This window comes from Bombina bombina, chromosome 1 (genome assembly GCF_027579735.1).
Source record: "Bombina bombina isolate aBomBom1 chromosome 1, aBomBom1.pri, whole genome shotgun sequence".
Lineage (NCBI taxonomy): Eukaryota > Metazoa > Chordata > Amphibia > Anura > Bombinatoridae > Bombina > Bombina bombina.
In genome coordinates, this window is record NC_069499.1 from 68,471,458 (window position 1) to 68,495,085 (window position 23,628).

At 37.7% G+C, this 23,628-nt stretch overlaps 1 protein-coding gene across 1 annotated transcript in view; it reads right to left on the reverse strand.

Annotated features, from left to right (window-relative positions):
- DYNC1H1 (dynein cytoplasmic 1 heavy chain 1) overlaps window positions 1–23,628 on the reverse strand; it is a 163,615-nt gene that overhangs the window by 25,414 nt on the left and 114,573 nt on the right. The window contains 14 exon segments of the mRNA XM_053697444.1: window positions 3,584–3,744; window positions 4,359–4,434; window positions 4,545–4,625; window positions 4,627–4,720; window positions 11,221–11,315; window positions 11,466–11,600; window positions 11,874–12,127; window positions 12,388–12,538; window positions 12,621–12,767; window positions 13,088–13,241; window positions 13,641–13,768; window positions 14,363–14,575; window positions 15,425–15,640; window positions 16,217–16,334. Of these exon segments, the coding sequence (XP_053553419.1) occupies window positions 3,584–3,744; window positions 4,359–4,434; window positions 4,545–4,625; window positions 4,627–4,720; window positions 11,221–11,315; window positions 11,466–11,600; window positions 11,874–12,127; window positions 12,388–12,538; window positions 12,621–12,767; window positions 13,088–13,241; window positions 13,641–13,768; window positions 14,363–14,575; window positions 15,425–15,640; window positions 16,217–16,334 (2,023 nt within the window).

Below are 23,628 nucleotides of genomic sequence, written 5' to 3' on the forward strand. Positions count from 1 at the left end.
ATGCACAGTTGTAATGGTCTTAGATGAATGCGCGCAAAAGGAACTATGTCCATTGCCGCTACCATCAAACCTATCACTCCATGCACTGCGCTATGGAAGAAGAGGAACGGAATGAAGTATCCGACAAGAGTCTAGAAGTTTTGTTTATTCTGGCCTCTGTCAGAAAAATCCTCATTTCTAAGGAGTCTATTATTGTCCCCAAGAAGGGAACCCTTGTTGACGGAGATAGAGAACTCTTTTCCACGTTCACTTTCCATCCGTGAGATCTGAGAAAGGCCAGGACAATGTCCGTGTGAGCCTTTGCTTGAGGAAGGGACGACGCTTGAATCAGAATGTCGTCCAAGTAAGGTACTACAGCAATGCCCCTTGGTCTTAGCACAGCTAGAAGGGACCCTAGTACCTTTGTGAAAATCCTTGAGCAGTGCTAATCCGAAAGGAAGCGCCACGAACTGGTAATGCTTGTCCAGGAATGCAACCTTAGGAACCGATGATGTTCCTTGTGGATAGGAATATGTAGATACGCATCCTTTAAATCCACCGTGGTCATGAATTGACCTTCCTGGATGGAAGGAAGAATTGTTCGAATGGTTTCCATTTTGAACGATGGAACCTTGAGAAACTTGTTTAAGATCTTGAGATCTAAGATTGGTCTGAACGTTCCCTCTTTTTTGGGAACTATGAACAGATTGGAGTAGAACCCCATCCCTTGTTCTCCTAATGGAACAGGATGAATCACTCCCATTTTTTAACAGGTCTTCTACACAACGTAAGAATGCCTGTCCTTTTTATGTGGTCTGAAGACAAACTGAGACCTGTGGAACCTCCCCCTTGGGGGAAGCCCCTTGAATTCCAGAAGATAACCTTGGGAGACTATTTTTAGCGCCCAAGGATCCAGAACATCTCTTGCCCAAGCCCGAGCGAAGAGAGAGAGTCTGCCCCCCACCAGATCCGGTCCCGGATCGGGGGGCCAACATTTCATGCTGTCTTGGAAGCAGTGGCAGTTTCTTGGCCTGCTTTCCCTTGTTCCAGCCTTGCATTGGTCTCCAAGCTGGCTTGGCTTGAGAAGTATTACCCTCTTGCTTAGAGGACGTAGCACTTTGGGCTGGGTCCTTTTCTACGAAAGGGGACGAAAATTAGGTTTATTTTTGGCCTTGAAAGGCCGATCCTGAGGAAGGGCATGGCCCTTACCCCCAGTGATATCGAGAGATAATCTCTTTTCAAGTCAGGGCCAAACAGCGTTTTCCCCTGGAAAGGAATGGTAAGTAGCTTGTTCTTGGAAGAACGCATCAGCTGACCAAGATTCAACCAAAGCGCTCTGCGCGCCACAATAGCAAACCCAGAATTCTTAGCCGCTAACCTAGCCATTGCAAAGTGGCGTCTAGGGTGAAAGAATTAGCCATTTGAGGAGCATTGATTCTGTCCATAATCTCCTCATAGAGAGAGAATCACTATCGACCCGCCTTACCAGCTCATCGAACCAGAAACACGCGGGCGTGTAGTGACAGGGACATATGCATGAAATTGGTTGTAGAAGGTAACCCTGCTGACAAACATCTTTTTAAGTAAACCTTCTAATTTTTTATCCATAGATCTTTGAAAGCACACTATCTTCTATGGGTATAGTGGTGCGTTTGTTTAAAGTGGAAACCGCTCCCTCGACCTTGGGGACTGTCTGCCATAAGTCCTTTCTGGGGTCGACCATAGGAAACAATTTTTTAAATATGGGGGGAGGGGACCGAAAGGAATACCGGGCCTTTTCCATTCTTTATTTACAATGTCCGGCCACCCCGCTTGGGTATAGGAAAAGCTTCTGGGAGCCCCGGGGACCTCTAGGAACTTGTCCATTTTACATAGTTTCTCTGGGATGACCAACTTGTCACAATCATCCAGAGTGGATAATACCTCCTTAAGCAGAATGCGGAGATGTTCCAACTTAAATTTAAACGTAATCACATCAGGTTCAGCTGTTGAGAAATGTTCCCTGAATCAGTAATTTCTCCCTCAGACAAAACCTCCCCTGGCCCCATCAGACTGGTTTAGGGCCCTTCAGAACCATTATTATCAGCGTCGTCATGCTCTTCAGTATCTAAAACAGAGCAGTCGCGCTTACGCTGATAAGTGTGCATTTTGGCTAAAATGTTTTTGACAGAATTATCCATTACAGCCGTTAATTGTTGCATAGTAAGGAGTATTGGCGCGCTAGATGTACTAGGGGCCTCCTGAGTGGGCAAGACTCGTGTAGACGAAGGAGGGAATGATGCAGTACCATGCTTACTCCCCTCACTTGAGGAATCATCTTGGGCATCATTGTCATTGTCACATAAATCACATTTATTTAAATGAGAAGGAACTCTGGCTTCCCCACATTCAGAACACAGTCTATCTGGTAGTTCAGACATGTTAAACAGGCATAAACTTGATAACAAAGTACAAAAAACGTTTTAAAATAAAAACCGTTACTGTCACTTAAATTTTAAACTGAACACACTTTATACTGCAATTGCGAAAAAAATATGAAGGAATTGCTCAAAATTCACCAAAATTTCACCACAGTGGACTTAACGCCTTAAAAGTATTGCACCCCCAAATTTGGGAAGCTTTAACCCTTAAATAACGAACCGGAGCCGTTTTTAACTTTAACCCCTTTACAGTCCCTGGTGTCTGCTTTGCTGAGACCCAACCAAGCCCCAAAGGGGAATACGATACCAAATGACGCCTTCAGAAAGTCTTTTCTATGTATCAGAGCTCCTCACACATGCGACTGCATGTCATGCCTCTCAAAAACAAGTGCGCAACACCGGCGCGAAAATTAGGCTCTGCCTATGATTTGTGAAAGCCCCTAAAGAGAAAGGTGTCTAAAAAAGTGCCTGCCGATAAAAACTTATCAAAATACCACAGATTAAATGATTCCTCAAGGCTAAATCATGAGTTTATAATGAATCGATTTAGCCCAGAAAAAGTCTACAGTCTTAATAAGCCCTTGTGAAGCCCTTATTTACAATCTTAATAAACATGGCTTACCGGATCCCATAGGAAAATGAGCAGCTTCCAGCATTACATCGTCTTGTTAGAATGTGTCATACCTCAAGCAGCAAGAGACTGCTCACTGTTACCCCAACTGAAGTTAATTCCTCTCAACAGTCCTGTGTGGAACAGCCCATGATTTTAGTAACGGTTGCTAAAATCATTTTCCTCATACAAACAGAAATCTTCATCTCTTTTCTTGTTTCTGAGTAAATAGTACATACCAGCACTATTTTTAAAATAACAAACTCTTGATTGAATAATAAAAACTACAGTAAACACTAAAAAAACTCTAAGCCATCTCCGTGGAGATGTTGCCTGTACAACGGCAAAGAGAATGACTGGGGTAGGCGGAGCCTAGGAGGGATCAATGTGACCAGCTTTGCTGGGGCTCTTTGCCATTTCCTGTTGGGGGAAGAGAATATCCCACAAGTAAGGATGACGCCGTGGACCGGACACACCTATGTTGGAGAAATTAATATTAGAATAGGTCTAGTCTTGATTCTGAGCAAACAGAGTGGTGATCTCGGTCTACAATGTTACAACACTGCCTAATTACCTCTGTGTCAACAATATGTGCCAGATCTAATGGCTGGTCTATAACAGACATAAATGAATCTCCAAGGATCGTAGAGACAAATATATGCGCCATTGCCAGAAGACGATCTGGACGGAAAGCTTGGATGAGGAGCAAACGATGGACAGCTTGCCCAATTGGCGCCTGAAAAAAATGAGACCAAATTTAATGACAAAAGTCTGTTCCTAGCTGGAAAAACGTTCTTAATCAAGTGTAAACATTAGATTAGTGCTTCATTATGCTAACAAATAACGAGGCTCTCCTTTATCTATTGTTGGAACTAAACCAGGGGGTTTTCAAACCTATCCTCAGGCCTCCCTAACAGACCAGATTTTCAGGATTCATTTGGATGAGCGCAGGTTAAGAACAATGTTTACTAATCAGTTGGACTATTTCACCTGTGCTGAAGTTAAGATATCCTGAAAATCTGACATGTTAAGGAGGCCTGGTTTAAAACCCCCTGAATTAAACAAAATGCCAGAAACAAAAAGGATAACATAATTGTGAAGCAAAAATTAGCACGTCTAGTGAACATCAACTCTAAAACTGACTCAGATGGGCATTAGAGACCTCTCAAGCATTCTTAAAATTCCCTTCCTCAACTGCTAGCTGGAAAAGCTACCAATTTACTAACTAGTACTCAAGAACTAACCTTACATTTAAACCAAAAATTAGCATACAATGTGTAGTAAAGGGCTAATTTACAGTGTATTTAAAACTACATAGCTCAATTCCAATATAGAAAAGCAACACATACTTGCTGGATTATCCTCAGTCCAAATATATGGTACAGTCCTGCTCAGTGAACTGCTCTCCAACCATATACAAAATTGCTGCAGAAAATACAGATGAAATATAAATGTACATTATCTAAAAAAAGGTCAACTACAATAAATGTAAATAACTTCATTAGGCAAAGGAAGCAAATCTATGATGCACTCACATCATCAGCTTCAACTTTTGATATGACATCCTTAAATTCAGGAAGGTTGCCAAGTCTGACCATGGCTTCCACTTGTTCCTCGATTTAAGCCTTTAATTTTAGGCACAGACGAAGAACCAAGCACAATGTCTTTTCCTCTTAGGAAGTGTTGAAATTCTAGATCATAAGTGCGTTCACTTTAAGAAAGAAAGAAAAAGTTAAAATGAATCTGCACCAAGTAAATAAAAAGCTAGGCAATAACTGCACAAGAACCTTCAGTCTCTTAAAAAGGACATTAAAAGGGACAAATGCCTTGCAACTTTCTCACCACCTCTGGTCAGATAGCGCCAAGTAGGTATATTTCTGCTCTCTAGAGGACTTTAACCCCTTTGCAGTTTATATGCAAGCAACAATGCAATAATTGAATGCTCTACACACATTAAAGCATTTTCTATTTTTGAGTTATGTCCCTTTAAGACTGAAGGGGCATTTAGAACAGAACGTTAAATATGCTAAAAAACATAATTTATGTAAGAACTTACCTGATAAATTAATTTCTTCATATTGGCAAGAGTCCATGAGCTAGTGACGTATGGGATATACAATCCCTACCAGGAGGGCAGAGTTTCCCAAACCTCAAAATGCCTATAAATACACCCCTCACCACACACCCACAATTCAGTTTTATCGAATAGCCAAGTAGTGGGGTGATAGCAAAAGGAGTAAAAAGCATCAAAAAAGGAACTGTAAATATAATTGTGCTTTATACAAAATAAACATAACCACCATAAAAAGGGTGGGGTCTCATGGACTCTTGCCAATATGAAAGAAATTAATTTATCAGGTAAGTTCTTACATAAATTAATGTTTTCTTTCATGTAATTGGCAAGAGTCCATGAAGGCTAGTGATGTATGGGATAGTAATACCCAAGATGTGGTACTCCACAGAAGAGTCACTTGAGAGGGGAGGGATAAAAATAAAAACAGCCACTTTCCGCTGAAAAAAAATAAATCCACATCCAAAAAAATAAAGTTTTTCTCATAATTGAAAAGAAAAAAAACTTAAAACATAAACAGAGGAATCAAACTGAAACAGCTGCCTGAAAAATTTTTCTCCCAAAAACTGCTTCCGAAGAGTCAAATACATCAAAATGGTAGAATTTAGTAAATGTATGCAAAGACCACCAAGTTGCTGCTTTGCAAAAGAGGGTAGCAGATTCAGGAGAAATTTGAGGAAGAATTTTTTTACAGAAAGGGTGGGGGGATTCATGAAATAAACTTCCATTTGAGGTGGTAAACACAAGACTGTAAAGGAATTTAAAAAATGCCTGGGACATGCATAAGGCTATCCTAAGGGAAAAAGTAACATGTAATATTGGTAGACCTTGATGGCCTTTTTGGTTCTTATCTACCGTCAAATTCTATGTTTCTATGTAACTGAAGCTTCATTCTTAAAAGCCCACGAAGTGGAGACTGATCTAGTAGAATGAGCTGTGATTCTCCGAGGCGGGCCTGGCCCGACTCCAAATAAGCCTGATAAATCAAAAGCTTTAACCAAGATGCCAAGGAAATGGCAGAAGTTTTCTGACCTTTCCTAGAACCAGAAAAGACAACAAATAGACTAGAAGTCTTCCTGAAATCTTCGTAGCTTCAACATAATATTTCAAATCTCTTACAACATCCAGAGAAGGTAAGGATCTCTCCAAAGAATTCTTAGGATTAGGACACAAAGAAGGAACAACAATTTCCCTATTAATGTTGTTAGAATTCACAACTTTAGGTAAACATTTAAATGAAGTCCGCAAAACTGCTTTATCCTGATGGAAAATCAGAAAAGGAGACTCACAAGAAAGATCAGATCATTCGGAAACTCTTCTAGCAGAAGAGATAGCCAAAAGGAACAACACTTTCCATGAAAGTAGTTTAATGTCCAAAGAATGCATAGGCTCAAAAGGAGGAGCCTGTAAAGCCTTCAAAACCGAATTAAGACTCCAAGGAGGAGAGATTGATTTAATGACAGGCTTGATATGGACCAAAGCCTGTACAAAACTGTGAATATCAGGAAGCTTAGCAATCTTTCTGTGAAATAAAACAGAAAGAGCAGAGATTTGTCCCTTCAAGGAACTTGCAGACAAACCTTTATCCAAACTATCCTGAACAAACTGTAAAATTCTAGGAATTCTAAAAGAATGCCAAGAGAATTTATGAGAAGAACACCATGTATCAATCACTGAGTCAGAGAAACCTCTATGACTAAGTACTAAGCGTTCAATTTCCATTTAACAATTTGAGATCCTGATAGAAAAACAGTCCTTGAGACAGAACGTCTTATATTAAAGGAAGTGGCCAAGGTTGGCAACTGGACATCCGGACAAGATCCGCATACCAGAACCTGTAAGGCCATGCTGGTGCTACCAGAAACGCAAATGATTGTTCCATGATGATCTTGGAGATCACTCTTGGAAGAAGAACTAGAGGCGGGAAGATAGCAGTTCCTTGGTTTTACCAACCTGCTTATAACACATCCACCGACTCCGTCTGAGGATCCCTGGACCTGGACAAGTACATAGGAAGTCATCAGATCTATTTCTGGAAGACCCCACATCTGAACAATCTGAAAAAAACACATCTGGATGGAGAGACCACTCCCCCGGATGTAAAGTCTGATGGCTGAGATAATTCGCTTCCCAATTGTCTACACCTGGGATATGAACCGCAGAAATTAGACAAGAGCTGGATTCCGCCCAAGAAAGTATCCGAGATACTTCTTTCATAGATAGGGGACTGCGAGTCCCACCCTGATGATTGACATATGCCACAGTCGTGATATTGTCTGCCTGAAAACAAATGAATGGTTCTCTCTTCAACAGAAGCCAAACCTGAAGAGCCCTGAAAATAGCACGGAGCTCTAAAAAAATTGATTGGTAACCTCGCCTCTTGAGATTTCCAAACCCCTTGTGCTGTCAAAGATCCCCAGACAGCTCCCCAACCTGAAATACTTGCATCTGTTGTGATCACAGTCCAGGTTGGACAAACAAAAGAAGCCCCTTGAACTATACGATGGTGATCTAACCACCAAGTCAGAGAGAGTCGAACATTGGGATTTAAGGATATTAATTGTGATATCCTTGTATAATCCCTGCACCATTTATTCTGCATACAAAGCTGAAGAGGTCTCATATGAAAACGAGCAAAGGGGATCGCGTCCGATGCTGCAGTCATGAGACTAAAAACTTCCATGCACATAGCCACTGAAGGGAATGATTGAGACTAATAGTTTTGACAAGCTGAAACCAATTTAAATTTGTCTCTTGTCTGTTAAAGACAAAGTCATGGACACTGAATCTATCTGGAAACCTAAAAAGGTGACCCTTGTCTGAGGAATCAAGGAACTTTTCGGTAAATTGATCCTCCAACCATGTCTTTGAAGAAACAACACTAGTTGATTTGTGTGAGATTCGGCAGAATGTAAAGACTGAGCTAGTACCAAGATATTGTCCAAATAAGGAAACACCACAATACCCTGTTCTCCAATTACAAAGAGTAGGGCACAGAGAACCTTCGAAAAAAATATTGGAGCTCTTGCTAGGCCAAATGGAAGAGCAACAAATTGGTAATGCTCGTCTAGAAAAGAGGATCTCAGAAACCGATAGTAGTCTGGATGAATCGGAATATGAAGATATGCATCTTGTAAGTCTATCGTGGACATATTAATGACCTTGCTGAACAAAAGGCAGAAGAGTCCTTATAGTCACCATTTTGAAAGTTGGCACTCTTACAAAACTATTCAAAATTTTCAGACCCAGAACTGGCCTGAATGAATTTTCTTTCTTTGGGACAATGAATAGATTTGAATAAAACCCCAGACCCTGTTTCTGAAACAGAACTGGTATGATTACCCCTGAAAGCTCTAGATCTGAAACACACTTCAGAAAAGCCTGAGCCTTCACTGGATTTCCTGGAACGTGTGAGAGAAAAAAATCTTCTCACAGGAGGTCTTACTCTAAATCCTATTCGATACCCTTGAGAGACAATACTCTAAAATACACTGATTTTGGACAGAATCTGAACAAATGTTTTGGAAAAATTTTAATCTGCCCTCACCAGCTGAGCTGGAATGAGGGCCGCACCTTCATGCAGACTTGGGGGCTGGCTTTGGTTTCTTAAAAGGCTTGGATATATTCCAACTTGAAGATTTCCAATTGGAAACAGATTATTTGGGGGAAGGATTGGCTTTTTGTTCCTTATTCTGTCGAAAAGAACAAAAACGATTAGAAGCTTTAGATTTACCCTTAGCTCTTTTATCCTGAGGCAATAAAACTCCCTTCCCCCCAGTGACAGTTGAAATAATTGAATCCAACTGAGAACCAAATAAATTGTTACCTTGGAAAGAAAGCGATAGTAATCTAGACTTAGATACCATGTCAGCATTCCAATATTTGAGCCACAAAGCTCTTCTAGCTAAAATAGCTTAAGACATAGATTTAACATCAATTTTGATTATATCAAAAATAGCATCACAGATAAAATGATTAGCATGTTGAAGCAAACAAACAATGCTAGACAAATCAGGATCTGTTTCCTTTTGTGCTAAGCTTTCCAACCAAAAAGTTGATGCAGCTGCAACATCAGCCATAGATATAGTAGGCCTAAGAATATAGCCAGAAAATAAATAAGCTTTCGTTAGATAAGATTCAACTTTTCTATCTAAAGGATCCTTAAAAGAAGTACTATCTTCCATAGGAATAGTAGTACGTTTGGCAAGAGTAGAAATAGTCCCATCAACTTTGGGGATTTTATCCCAAAACTCCAATCTATCTGCTGGCAAAGGATACAACTTTTTTTTCCTCAATATCCAAAGTAATCAACACCTCTTTTAACAAGGAACGTATATACTCCATCTTAAAGAGATAAGTAGATTTGTCAGTGTCAATATCTGAGGTAGGATCTTCTGAATCAGATAGATCCTCATCTGAGGAGGATAATTCAGTATGTTGTCAGTCATTTGAAAATTCATCAACTTTATGAGAAGTTTTAAAAGACCTTTTATGTTTATTAGAAGGCGGAATAGCAGACAAAGCCTTCTGAATCGCATCAGCAATAAAATCTTTTATATTCACAGGGATATCATGTACATTAGATGTTGAAGGAACAACAGGCATTGTACTAGTACTGATGGATACATTCTCTGCATGTAAAAGCTTATCATGACAACTGTTACATACAACAGCTGGAGATATAATCTCCGCTAACTTACAACAGATACACTTAGCTTTGGTAGAACTGTTATCAGGCAGCAGGGTTCTAACAGTGATTTCTGAGACAGGATCAGATTGAGACATCTTGCAAATGTAAGAGAAAAAAAAAAACAAAGCAAAAATTTTTATATGGCAGTTTCAGGAATGGGGAAAAAAATGCAAACATATAGGAAGTGGGGTTTAAATAATTAAATTATTTGGCGCGAAGTATGACGCACAACGCAAAATCATTTTTTGGGGCACTAACAACATCTGTAAATGACACAACTCGCGTCATGGCAGACGCAACCTTGTGCAAGGAAACCTGGCGTCAACTAAAACCCCGGAAATGACTAATTGGCATCACCGAAACGTACCTTCGCACCAAAAAAATTACGCAATAAATATCAGCATTTTGCGACCTCGCAAGCTAATTTTGCCCGCGAAATTTAATGAAAAAAAAAAATCAGTCAATTTGAAGAAAAGACTATGCCCCAGGTAACAACTTCCTAAATATGTTTCCCAATTTTGAAACTGATAGTCTGCAAAATGAAATATACATAAACATAACTCATGGTAAATATAAGTACAATACATAAATTTAAAACTTAATATTAATACATAAAGTGCCAAACCATAGCTGAGAGTGTCTTAAATAATGAAAACATACTTAACAAAAGACACCCATCCACATATAGCAGATAGCCAAACCAGTACTTAAAAAGTATCAGTAGAGGAATATGAGAGTATATCGTTGATCTGAAAAGAGAGGTAGGAGATAAATCTCTACGACCGATAACAGAGAACCTATGAAAAGATTTCCCGTGAGGAAAACCATAGAATCAATAGGTGATACTCCCTTCACATCCCTCTGACAAACACTGTACTCAGAGAAATTGGGCTTCAAAATGCTGAGAAGCGCATATCATAGAAGAAAATCAAGCACAAACTTACTTCACCACCTCCATAGGAGGCAAAGTTTGTAAAACTAAATTGTGGGTGTGGTGAGGGGTGTATTTATAGGCATTTTGAGGTTTGGGAAACTTTGCCCCTCCTGGTAGGATTGTATATCCCATATGTCACTAGCTCATGGACTCTTGCCAATTACATGAAAAAAAGTGTAACTATGTAATATAGCTTGTGCTAGAAATTCATAAAATCATAGATATATGAAAGCAGGTCAAAAAGAGCATCACCTACAGTATATATGAGGGAGGCCTTTCATCATTGTACTATTTGTGATCCGAACAGAGAAAATCTGTGAGCTTGCATTATAAATGTGTACCCTGCATTTTGTTAAATTGTGCTGCACTCTGCACAAACTGATGGTGCAGGTTTATACTTTACAAAGGCTGCAATGTAAATGGCACTAGAGAACTAAATTAGTGTAGATAGTTATATAAAAACAAGAGACGCGCAGTTGTGATTGCGGTTCAAAAATATCCCACAAGCAAGATTACCCAGTAATCCCTTTTAGTTGTATTCTTGCAAGGAGCATGGCAAATGTAATGTGATCATTATGCAACATTCCTCTTGCAACTCTGTTAAAAGCGACCTAAATAGAAGAGAAACAGGTGGTTATTATTGTCTTTAAAAACAAATATTTTTAAAAAGTCAGTAAAAATTAAAACAAAAAAAAACAAGCAAACTAAAACCCAACCCCCCTCCCCCCAAAAAAAATAATGTAAGAAATTCTTTATCAAACCTGGAAGAGATCCTTAGTAATAACTGAAAGCCGCTGAGTGTGGTCGGTGATCCCTTTCAAATTAGCATTCTCATACAATACTGTATGATAAATATCCAGGAAAAACTGAAGCGAATATTGGTATAGGAAGTGAATCTATTAAAAAATAAATTATATTATATTAATATATTAATATATATATATATATATATATATATATATATATATATACACACATACATATACACATATATATATATATATATACTGTACACACATATATATATATATATATATACACACACACACACACATATACACATTTATTAGATGCATGTTTTAGTAGGAAATATCGTATTAAAGAGACTACTAACAAAATAATTAAGAGTCTAACCATATAGATTAGCAAAGTGTGTTTCTTTAGCTTACTTGTTTGAGTGATTCCATAGTAAAGTAAATACTACTGCAAGCTGAAGAGAGTGGCAAATACTGCTGGGAAACAGTTTCCACTTCCTGCATTATAATATCGGTTTCCTCTACTTTACGAGTGACTTCTGCTGCCTCCTTCTTCAGGTTCTCCAAAGTAGTGATAATAGTGTCATCATCCAAAATACGTCCCTTCACTTCATTAAGGGCCTGAAGCAGAGACTTTTCTAGTTGACGTAAGCGAAGCTGGAATTCACCTAAAAACGTAACAAAAAACTTATTTTATTTAACAAAATTCTGGAAAAAAGTATTCTAAATGTATAGGTCCCCAGAGAGAAGGACAAAAAATTTTTGTAGCTATGAAAGAAAAGTACACAAATCCCAAAAACAGATAAGCTTCAGTTTTCAAATAAAAATAATTTAAAGAACAATTTTAAATCATTTTCTATTAGTTTAAGGATGAATAATCCCAATACAAAAAACACTTTACATTATAGATAGATAGCAACTTATGTACCTTGCAGTTTAAGCAGATCTGAACGTTTTTCATCAACATCAGGCCTTTCAGCCTTTAGAACTTCATTCAAACATTGGCTCTGCAAACTGCTACGTGTTACAGTGAAGTTAACAAATGTCACTCGAGAGCAGAGGTCTGGTGGGAACTCAACCTTAATAATCACAAAAACAAAATAGTAAGTAACTGTTCAAAACATTTATACAGCTAATAAGAATCAGTAGAACAGCACATACTGTTGGATCCCTGGTTGAAAGGAAGATGACAAATGATGGGGACAGATCAATGTCCTGGTCTCCTAAAGTGATGAGGACTCTGCCACCTGTCCTGCGCACTTCTCTGTTCAGAACAGGGTTCAAAATAGGATCATAGCTTTCAACATCCTAAATCAAAAATAAAATGCAACACACACTGAGTGGAAAGTAGTAGACACATTAAGATATATAAAAGGTTTAGACAAGTTATAGCTACTCTAAATTAGCCAAGCTGCATTTATTTGCCGTTAAACTATAGAGGCCACACACAGGCATTCTGCATTTGTAATGGGTTTATGGCAGATTCTGTACATTGTAAAACAATGTATATATCATCTCTTCTAGATTTGTTGTCAGAAGCACTGAAGAATATATAGCTAGTCGGATTTCATGCTTTAGATAATCCATCAGGCAGAGAACTACATTTTAGAAGACATAGAAGAACTAACCTGTACGAGAAGAGGGTTACCAAATCGGAGTGCACTTTCTAAGTTCTTCCTAAAAGCATCATCCAAGAAACTGGTGCGGGTGATTTTGCGATCCTTGTACTCATTCATGATAAATTCTGTGGCTTGGCCTGATGGATCAATGATCAGGGGGTATCTAACAAAAAGGGGATGATTATAGTCTAAAAATGACTTGCGTCCATAAAAGCATGTCATTTTGTGATTATCGACACTGCTCTACTATATATTTAACCCCCTAAAGAGGCTTAACACACAGATGTTCCGCTCGGGCGCCACGGTACACTACTGGTCCCGAGCTGAACCCTTCACTGAAACCTCAGATGTGCAACTTGGGCTGCTGATTGGATCAGTGGAAGCTTTAGCTCAGGACCAGAAGTGCTCCACTGGTCCAGAGCAGAACATCTATATTGTGTTTAACCCCTTTGCAGCGTTTACATTATTATTATTTTTTAAAATGGAGGCCGTCTCATTTGTATGTTCTTTTTACCAGTAACAAAACACCCAATGAAGGGGTGACTGCAAGTAAAAAACATACCTATTGAATCGTTTCAACATGATTGCATTTTCTGTGCAGAGATCATCGGCTGGTAAAGAGCTTGCTTGCCAACGAAGTCGCTCATCAGCATTTGAGAGATATTCAGTTCTTGCAATATCTGTGCGGAACTGAAATTTAAAAAAAACAAAACCGGTATAACATATGAATATATACACATCTATACCAAAAGCAAAACAGGCATAACCTATATGAATATATACACATCTATACCAAAAGCAAAACAGGCATAACCTATATGAATATATACACATCTATACCAAAAACTAAACATGCATAACCTATATGAATATATACACATCTATAAAAAAAAAAAAAAAAACAGGCATAACCTATATGAATATATACACATATATACCAAAAGCAAAACAGGCATAACCTATATGAATATATACACATATATACCAAAAGCAAAACAGGCATAACCTATATGAATATATATATATATATATATATATATATATGAATATATATATATATATATATATATATATATATATATATATATATATATATATATATATATATATATATATATATATATATATATATATATATATATATACCAAAAACAAAACAGGCATAACATATATGAATATATACACATCTATACCAAAAACAAAACAGGCAAAACATATGAATATATACACATATATACCAAAAACAAAAAGCACATCAAATATTGGACGAGTAAAACAAATTACCTGAATGTTGGCTTGCTGAAGGTGGTGGGACCATGTTGTGAACAGGTTCTGTCGCATTTGTTGATCAAAGTAGCCAGCATAGGCAATAAAAGCTGCTGAAAGCAGGCAGTCACCAGCAATAGTGGACATCTGGTTTTTGAAGGTCTCACTTGTTTTTTCCCATCTTTCACGTTCTGCAGACAAACTTTTCAAGAGGGCAGTGCTCCGATTTACCTAAGTCAACACATGGAACCAAGTTTTAACAATTATAACAAAGCTAATTCATGGGAACATAGTTGACTCTGTGCTAATATGAAAAAAAAAAAAGTTTTAATATCAGCAGTCATAAAATAACACAAAGCTCAACAAACTGCTATCATACATATGAACGAGCAGTATTTAAACATGTTAAAATATTCTTTTGCATGAAAAAAGGTTAGAGGTTTATTTTAATTTTGAATTCAACAGGAAGTGTATATCGGTACAGGGCTGGTCGGTGGGTAGAAACGTATAGGCTGATAAAGTCACACAGTTCTACTGGTGGACAGTGGTGACATGACATGCACCATAACTATAAGAACAAAAATGGTTAAGCAGCATTTAAATGCAAAAGGAAAGGGGGGGGGGGGAAATGTCCCTTTTAGCAAAAACATTTTCAATGTCAATGTTCAATTGGGGAGTGACATATGGCTTCTATTACATCAATGTATAATGAAAAAGGTTGCAACACTTTCTTCTATGAATGTGTTTTGACTTTCTTTAAGATCGGCACCCAAAATAAATACATAAAAAAAAATATAAAAGGAAAAAAAATAAAATAAAATATCAACTTGTTAGGACTGTCATACCAATAGTAACCTTAACAAGTTGATTTTATTTTTTTCCTTAATCATTTTAAAAAATTTATTTATTTATTTTGGTCTGGGAAAAAAAAATGGTAAGGAAGTAAACTGATACATTCACCTTATGCTTTGGATTCCCGCAGAGTATACCGTCATTTTGACCCTATTTTGCTTTAGCTTGCCATAGTCTCTTTATAAATTGTAGCATTACTTATGCCCCATAGTAAACTTATAATTTTACCTTAGCTTCCACAGCAGCCAGATCAGCTTTAATAGCCTGAGCCTCAGAAATCAGAACGGCATATTCCTCCTTGTAACGAGCAATGCTTGCTTCAAGATCACGAATCATCTGTTCCACTTCATTTGCCTTTGCCTGATTATCTTTAGCATCATCTTCCAGTTTCTGAAGCTCGTTTCTCAGTGGTTCTACACGTTTTAACATATCTGCATAGTTGAGCTATTAAAAAGAAAAGAAGATAGGAAAATCATCTGATAATTCTTTACAGTAACAATATACAGAATAAAAGATATTGTAAGTAGAACTTATTTTATTATAATGAAACTAGAAATGCTGTTAAAGGGACACTAAACACAATTTTTTTCTTTTATGATTCAGATAGAGCAAGCAATTTTAAGCAACTTTCTAATCTACTCCTATTATCATTTTTTTCCGTTCTCTTGCTATCCTCATTTAAAAAGCAGGAATGTTAAGCATAGGAGCCGGCCCATTTTTGGTTGAGAACCTGGGTTATGCTTGCTTATTGGTGGGTCAATGTAAGCCTCCAATAAGCAAGCACTATCCATGGTGCTGACTCTAAAATGGGCTGGCAGCTAAGATTTACATTCCTGCTTTTAAAATAAAGATAGCAAGAGAACAAAGAAAAATTGATAATAGGAGTAAATAAATCTGAATCACGAAAGAACAAATTTGGGTTCAGTGTCCCTTTAAGTAACCTATTACAAAAAACTCATTTTCTTAAGGTGGTACAGTACAATTAGATCAACAATAAACATTGTTTAAGAGTAAAATTACCTGAGCAATAGCCCATTTCACCATAGGGCCACAGGCCAGAGAAGCTCTGTTAACAATTTCATAATTGTAGCTTGGGTTGGACATGTAATTCTTCTTCATCTTTTCACGGATAGCATCACTATTAAAAACAAATGATTAATTAAGAGTGAACTTTGCTATCTGGATTTTCATGGCCGTTATTCACCTTCGCTAGCACAGCAACGTTCCACTCGTGTGAAAACCATTTTATATGTAACCATATTGTAAACACATATTAGAAACTTAAAGGGCCATTATAGTTGAAAAAAATGACAAGCTATAACTTAAGATTAGCAACTCTTTAATGGTATGTGTTTAACATGTCTGCAAATGGTGATAAAAACATAGAAGTATTGCATGGGACTCACAGATCACTGCAGTTCCCGAGTGGAAACTGTGGCTGATTAGCAGTGGTAGTAAGTCACATGACTCGACTAGAATTCCCTTAGACAAGGGAACTTTACATTAATTACATTTACAGGTTGCAGAGATAGAGATTCTCTATGCACATTGAATAGGAGATAGAACGCAACATGCAGAACATAGCATGTAGCTTTAATGTATCGCTATGAAAAAGTGCATTTTCCTTTTAGTCTACTATAGAGCTCGATCTCGAATGTTTTTACAATAACTTAATACCATGTATGGGAAATTCCTCCTTTAGGTATCTTTGTATATGAAATAGCTGTCTCTGCTAACTGAATCCAAAACCTAATCTAATGGGCTGAGATTACAGAGAGATCAGATCTCATTAGCTTATCTCTGTACACAGTGAAACCAAAATAGAAAATTAACACTTTATTATCTCTCTACCTAGGAGATAATTTCTTCTATAACCAGCAGTTAAAGTGACAATGTACTGTAAAGTTGGTTTCCGCCTAATGTGTTCCCAATGCTGCAGAGTATAATATTTATGAAAATCACTCCTTTTTGTTTATTTTTTTAAAATGAAATATCTGATCTGCTCTTTGTACAAGCTTAGCTTTGATGGGTTTTGGTTTCAAAGAACAGATATCCTTATCACTCAAATGCTTCCGTGTCTTATCTCTGTCTGTAGACTTAGTAAGGACAATTGGAAATTAACATTTTAGAACACACCAGTTGGGAGTGTAATTTATTCTGCTGGCTGTGTTTACATAGCTTGTTATAGCCAAATACTAAAAGGGACAGTCAAGTCAAAATTAAAACGTTAATAATTCAGATAGGGCATGCAATTTATCAACGTTCTAATTTACTTTTATCATCAAATGTGCTTAGTTCTCTTGGTATTGTTTGTTAAAAGCTAAACCTAGGTAGGCTCATATGCCGATTTCTAAGCCCTTGAAAGCCAACTCTTATTTCAGTGTATTTTAACAGTTTTTCCACATTTAGGCAGTGGTAGTTCATGTGTGTCAGATAACATTGTGCTTACTCCCGTGGAGTTATTTATGAGTCAGCACTGATTGGCTAAAATGCGAAACTGTCAAAACAACTGAAATAAGTGGGCCATCTACAGAGGCTTAGATAGAAGGTAATCGCAGAGGTAAAAAATGTATTAATATAACCTGGTTGGTTATGCAAAGCTGGAGAATGGGTGATAAAGGGATTATCTATCTTTTTAAACATTAACATTTTTGAGTAGACTGTCCCTTTAAGTATTGAAATATTCACTATATGTGGGGATACAACAAGCATAATCAAATGACTAAATTTAAATGAGCTATTTGTAAACAATTAGGCTAAAGCAGGTAAAATTGATCTTTAGCAACACATTAAAGGGACACTCAAGTAAAAATTTAAATTTCATGATTCAGATACAGCAGCAAGTTTAAACTACTTTCCAATTTACTTCCTTTAACAAAATGTGCACATTATTTTTCTATTTACACTTTTTGAGTCACCAGCTCCTAATGAGCATGTGCAAGATACCCAGAATATATGTGTATGCATTTGTGATTGGCTGATGACTGTCACATGGTACAGGGGGAATGGAAATAGACAACTTTGAAATTTGGCAGAAAAAAACTAAAAATCTACTACTCATTTGAAATTCAGACTTAGCACTATTGCATTGTCTTTATCGTGCATTTGTTAGTTATGCAAATCTACTGTGTTTACTGGTCCTTTAAAGACAAGAACATTTTTGATTTCACTGTCCCTCTAAGTATTGAAATTTAAAGTATAGGTAAACATACCAATAGGCAATTGCAGCTATTTCAAATGAAAAAATAAAGGTAAAGGAGCAATATAAAATATTAAATACACTTCAACAGGTAATTTGGATCATTGGGAACACCTTAAAGAAGAAAAACAAAAAACATAATTTATGTAAGAACTTACCTGATAAATTCATTTCTTTCATATTAGCAAGAGTCCATGAGCTAGTGACGTATGGGATATACATTCCTACCAGGAGGGGCAAAGTTTCCCAAACCTCAAAATGCCTATAAATACACCCCTCACCACACCCACAATTCAGTTTAACGAATAGCCAAGAAGTGGGGTGATAAAAAAGTGCGAAAGCATATAAAATAAGGAATTGGAATAATTGTGCTTTATACAAAATCATAACCACCACAAAAAAAGGGCAGGCCTCATGGACTCTTGCTAATATGAAAGAAATGAATTTGTCAGGTAAGTTCTTACATAAATTATGTTTTCTTTCATGTAATTAGCAAGAGTCCATGAGCTAGTGACGTATGGGATAATGATTACCCAAGATGTGGATCTTTCCACGCAAGAGTCACTAGAGAGGGAGGGAAAAAATAAAGACAGCCAATTCCTGCTGAAAATAATCCACACCCAAAATAAAGTTTAATGAAAAACATAAGCAGAAGATTCAAACTGAAACCGCTGCCTGAAGTACTTTTCTACCAAAAACTGCTTCAGAAGAAGAAAATACATCAAAATGGTAGAATTTAGTAAAAGTATGCAAAGAGGACCAAGTTGCTGCTTTGCAAATCTGATCAATCGAAGCTTCATTCCTAAACGCCCAGGAAGTAGAAACTGACCTAGTAGAATGAGCTGTAATCCTTTGAGGCGGAGTTTTACCCGACTCAACATAGGCAAGATGAATTAAAGATTTCAACCAAGATGCCAAAGAAATGGCAGAAGCTTTCTGGCCTTTTCTAGAACCGGAAAAGATAACAAATAAACTAGAAGTCTTTCGGAAAGACTTAGTAGCTTCAACATAATATTTCAAAGCTCTAACAACATCCAAAGAATGTAACGATTTCTCCTTAGAATTCTTAGGATTAGGACATAATGAAGGAACCACAATTTCTCTACTAATGTTGTTGGAATTCACAACTTTAGGTAAAAAATTCAAAAGAAGTTCGCAACACTGCCTTATCCTGATGAAAAATCAGAAAAGGAGACTCACAAGAAAGAGCAGATAATTCAGAAACTCTTCTGGCAGAAGAGATTGCCAAAAGGAACAAAACTTTCCAAGAAAGTAATTTAATGTCCAATGAATGCATAGGTTCAAACGGAGGAGCTTGAAGAGCCCCTAGAACCAAATTCAAACTCCAAGGAGGAGAAATTGACTTAATGACAGGTTTTATACGAACCAAAGCTTGTACAAAACAATGAATATCAGAAGATTAGCAATCTTTCTGTGAAAAAGAACAGAAAGAGCAGAGATTTGTCCTTTCAAGGAACTTGCGGACAAACCTTTATCTAAACCATCCTGAAGAAACTGTAAAATTCTTGGAATTCTAAAAGAATGCCAAGAAAAATGATGAGAAAGACACCAAGAAATATAAGTCTTCCAGACTCTATAATATATCTCTCTGGATACAGATTTACGAGCCTGTAACATAGTATTAATCACAGAGTCAGAGAAACCTCTTTGACTAAGAATCAAGCGTTCAATCTCCATACCTTTAAATTTAAGGACCTTGCGACAGAAGGTCTGGTCGTAGCGGAAGAGTCCACGGATGGCAAGAGGCCATCCGGACAAGATCCGCATACCAAAACCTGTGAGGCCATGCCGGAGCTACCAGCAGAACAAACGAGCATTCCTTCAGAATCTTGGAGATTACTCTTGGAAGAAGAACTAGAGGCGGAAAGATATAAGCAGGATGATACTTCCAAGGAAGTGATAATGCATCCACTGCCTCCGCCTGAGGATCCCGGGATCTGTACAGATACCTGGGAAGTTTCTTGTTTAGATGAGACGCCATCAGATCTATTTCTGGAAGCTCCCATATTGGAACAATCTGAAGAAATACCTCTGGGTGAAGAGACCATTCGCCCGGATGCAACGTTTGGCGACTGAGATAATCCGCTTCCCAATTGTCTATACCTGGGATATGAACCGCAGAGATTAGACAGGAGCTGGATTCCGCCCAAACCAAAATTCGAGATACTTCTTTCATAGCCAGAGGACTGTGAGTCCCTCCTTGATGATTGATGTATGCCACAGTTGTGACATTGTCTGTCTGAAAACAAATGAACGATTCTCTCTTCAGAAGAGGCCAAGACTGAAGAGCTCTGAAAATTGCACGGAGTTCCAAAATATTGATCGGTAATCTCACCTCCTGAGATTCCCAAACTCCTTGTGCCGTCAGAGATCCCCACACAGCTCCCCAACCTGTGAGACTTGCATCTGTTGAAATTACAGTCCAGGTCGGAAGCACAAAAGAAGCCCCCTGAATTAAACGATGGTGATCTGTCCACCACGTTAGAGAGTGTCGTACAATCGGTTTTAAAGATATTAATTGAGATATCTTTGTGTAATCCCTGCACCATTGATTCAGCATATAGAGCTGAAGAGGTCGCATGTGAAAACGAGCAAAGGGGATCGCGTCCGATGCAGCAGTCATAAGACCTAGAATTTCCATGCATAAGGCTACCGAAGGGAATGATTGTGACTGAAGGTTTCGACAAGCTGAAATCAATTTTAGACGTCTCTTGTCTGTTAAAGACAGAGTCATGGATACTGAATCTATCTGGAAACCCAGAAAAGTTACCCTTGTCTGAGGAATCAATGAACTTTTTGGTGAATTGATCCTCCAACCATGATCTTGAAGAAACAACACAAGTCGATTCGTATGAGATTCTGCTAAATGTAAAGACTGAGCAAGTACCAAGATATCGTCCAAATAAGGAAATACCACAATACCCTGTTCTCTGATTACAGACAGAAGGGCACCGAGAACCTTTGTAAAAATTCTGGAGCTGTAGCTAGGCCAAACGGCAGAGCCACAAACTGGTAATGCTTGTCCAGAAAAGAGAATCTCAGGAACTGATAATGATCTGGATGAATCGGAATATGCAGATAAGAATCCTGTAAATCTATTGTGGACATATAATGCCCTTGCTGAACAAAAGGCAAGATAGTCCCTTACAGTTACCATTTTGAACGTTGGTATCCTTACATAACGATTCAATATTTTTAGATCCAGAAGTGGGTCTGAAGGAATTCTCCTTCTTTGGTACAATGAAGAGATTTGAATAAAACCCCATCCCCTGTTCCAGAACTGGAACTGGCATAATTACTCCAGCCAACTCTAGATCTGAAACACAATTCAGAAATGCTTGAGCTTTCACTGGATTTACTGGGACACGGGAAAGAAAAAATCTCTTTGCAGGAGGTCTCATCTTGAAACCAATTCTGTACCCTTCTGAAACAATGTTCTGAATACAAAGATTGTGAACAGAATTGATCCAAATTTCTTTGAAAAACGTAACCTGCCCCCTACCAGCTGAGCTGGAATGAGGGCCGCACCTTCATGTGGACTTAGAAGCAGGCTTTGCCTTTCTAGAAGGCTTGGATTTATTCCAGACTGGAGATGGTTTCCAACTGAAACTGCTCCTGAGGATGAAGGATCAGGCTTTTGTTCTTTGTTGAAACGAAAGGAACGAAAACGATTATTAGCCCTGTTTTTACCCTTAGATTTTTTTATCCTGTGGTAAAAAAGTTCCTTTCCCACCAGTAACAGTTGAGATAATGGAATCCAACTGAGAACCAAATAATTTGTTACCCTGGAAAGAAATGGAAAGTAGAGTTGATTTAGAAGCCATATCAGCATTCCAAGTTTTAAGCCATAAAGCTCTTCTAGCTAAAATAGCTAGAGACATAAACCCGACATCAACTCTGATAATATCAAAAATGGCATCACAGATAAAATTATTAGCATGCTGAAGAATAATAATATTATGAGAATCATGATCTGTTACTTGTTGTGCTAAAGTCTCCAACCAAAAAGTTGAAGCTGCAGCAACATCAGCCAAAGATATAGCAGGTCTAAGAAGATTACCTGAACACAGATAAGCTTTTCTTAGAAAGGATTCAATTTTCCTATCTAAAGGATCTTTAAACGAAGTACCATCTGACGTAGGAATAGTAGTACGTTTAGCAAGGGTAGAAATAGCCCATCAAACTTTAGGGATTTTGTCCCAAAATTCTAATCTGTCAGACGGCACAGGATATAATTGCTTAAAACGTTTAGAAGGAGTAAATGAATTACCCAATTTATCCCATTCTCTGGAATTACTTCAGAAATAGCACTAGGAACAGAAAAACTTCTGGAATAACCACAGGAGATTTAAACACCTTATCTAAACGTTTAGAATTAGTATCAAGAGGACCAGAATCCTCAATTTCTAAAGCAATTAGTACTTCTTTAGTAAAGAACGAATAAATTCCATTTTAAATAAATATGAAGATTTATCAGCATCAATCTCTGAGACAGAATCCTCTGAACCAGAAGAGTCATCAGAATCAGAATGATGATGTTCAATTAAAAATTCATCTGTAGAGAGAGAAGTTTTAAAAGATTTTTTATGTTTACTAGAAGGAGAAATAACAGACATAGCCTTCTTGATGGATTCAGAAACAAAATCTCTTATGTTATCAGGAACATTCTGCACCTTAGATGTTGAAGGAACTGCAACAGACAATGGTACTTTACTAAAGGAAATATTATCTGCTTTAACAAGTTTGTCATGACAATTAATACAAACAACAGCCGGAGAAATAGCTACCAAAAGTTTACAGCAGATACACTTAGCTTTGGTAGTTCCAGCACCTAGACAGCGATTTTCCTGAAGTATCTTCTGACTCAGATGCAACGTGAGACATCTTGCAATATGTAAGAGAAAAAACAACATATAAAGCAAAATTGATCAAATTCCTTAAATGACAGTTTCAGGAATGGGAAAAAATGCCAATAAACAAGCTTCTAGTAACCAGAAGCAAAGAAAAAATGAGACTGAAATAATGTGGAGACAAAAGCGACGCCCATATTTTTTGGCGCCAAATAATACGCCCACATTGTTTGGCGGCCTAAATGCTTTTTGGCGCTAAAAATGACGCCACATCCGGAACGCCGACATCTTTGGCGCAAAAGGACGTCAAAAAATGACGCAACTTCCGGCGACACGTATGACGCCGGAAACAGAAAAGATTT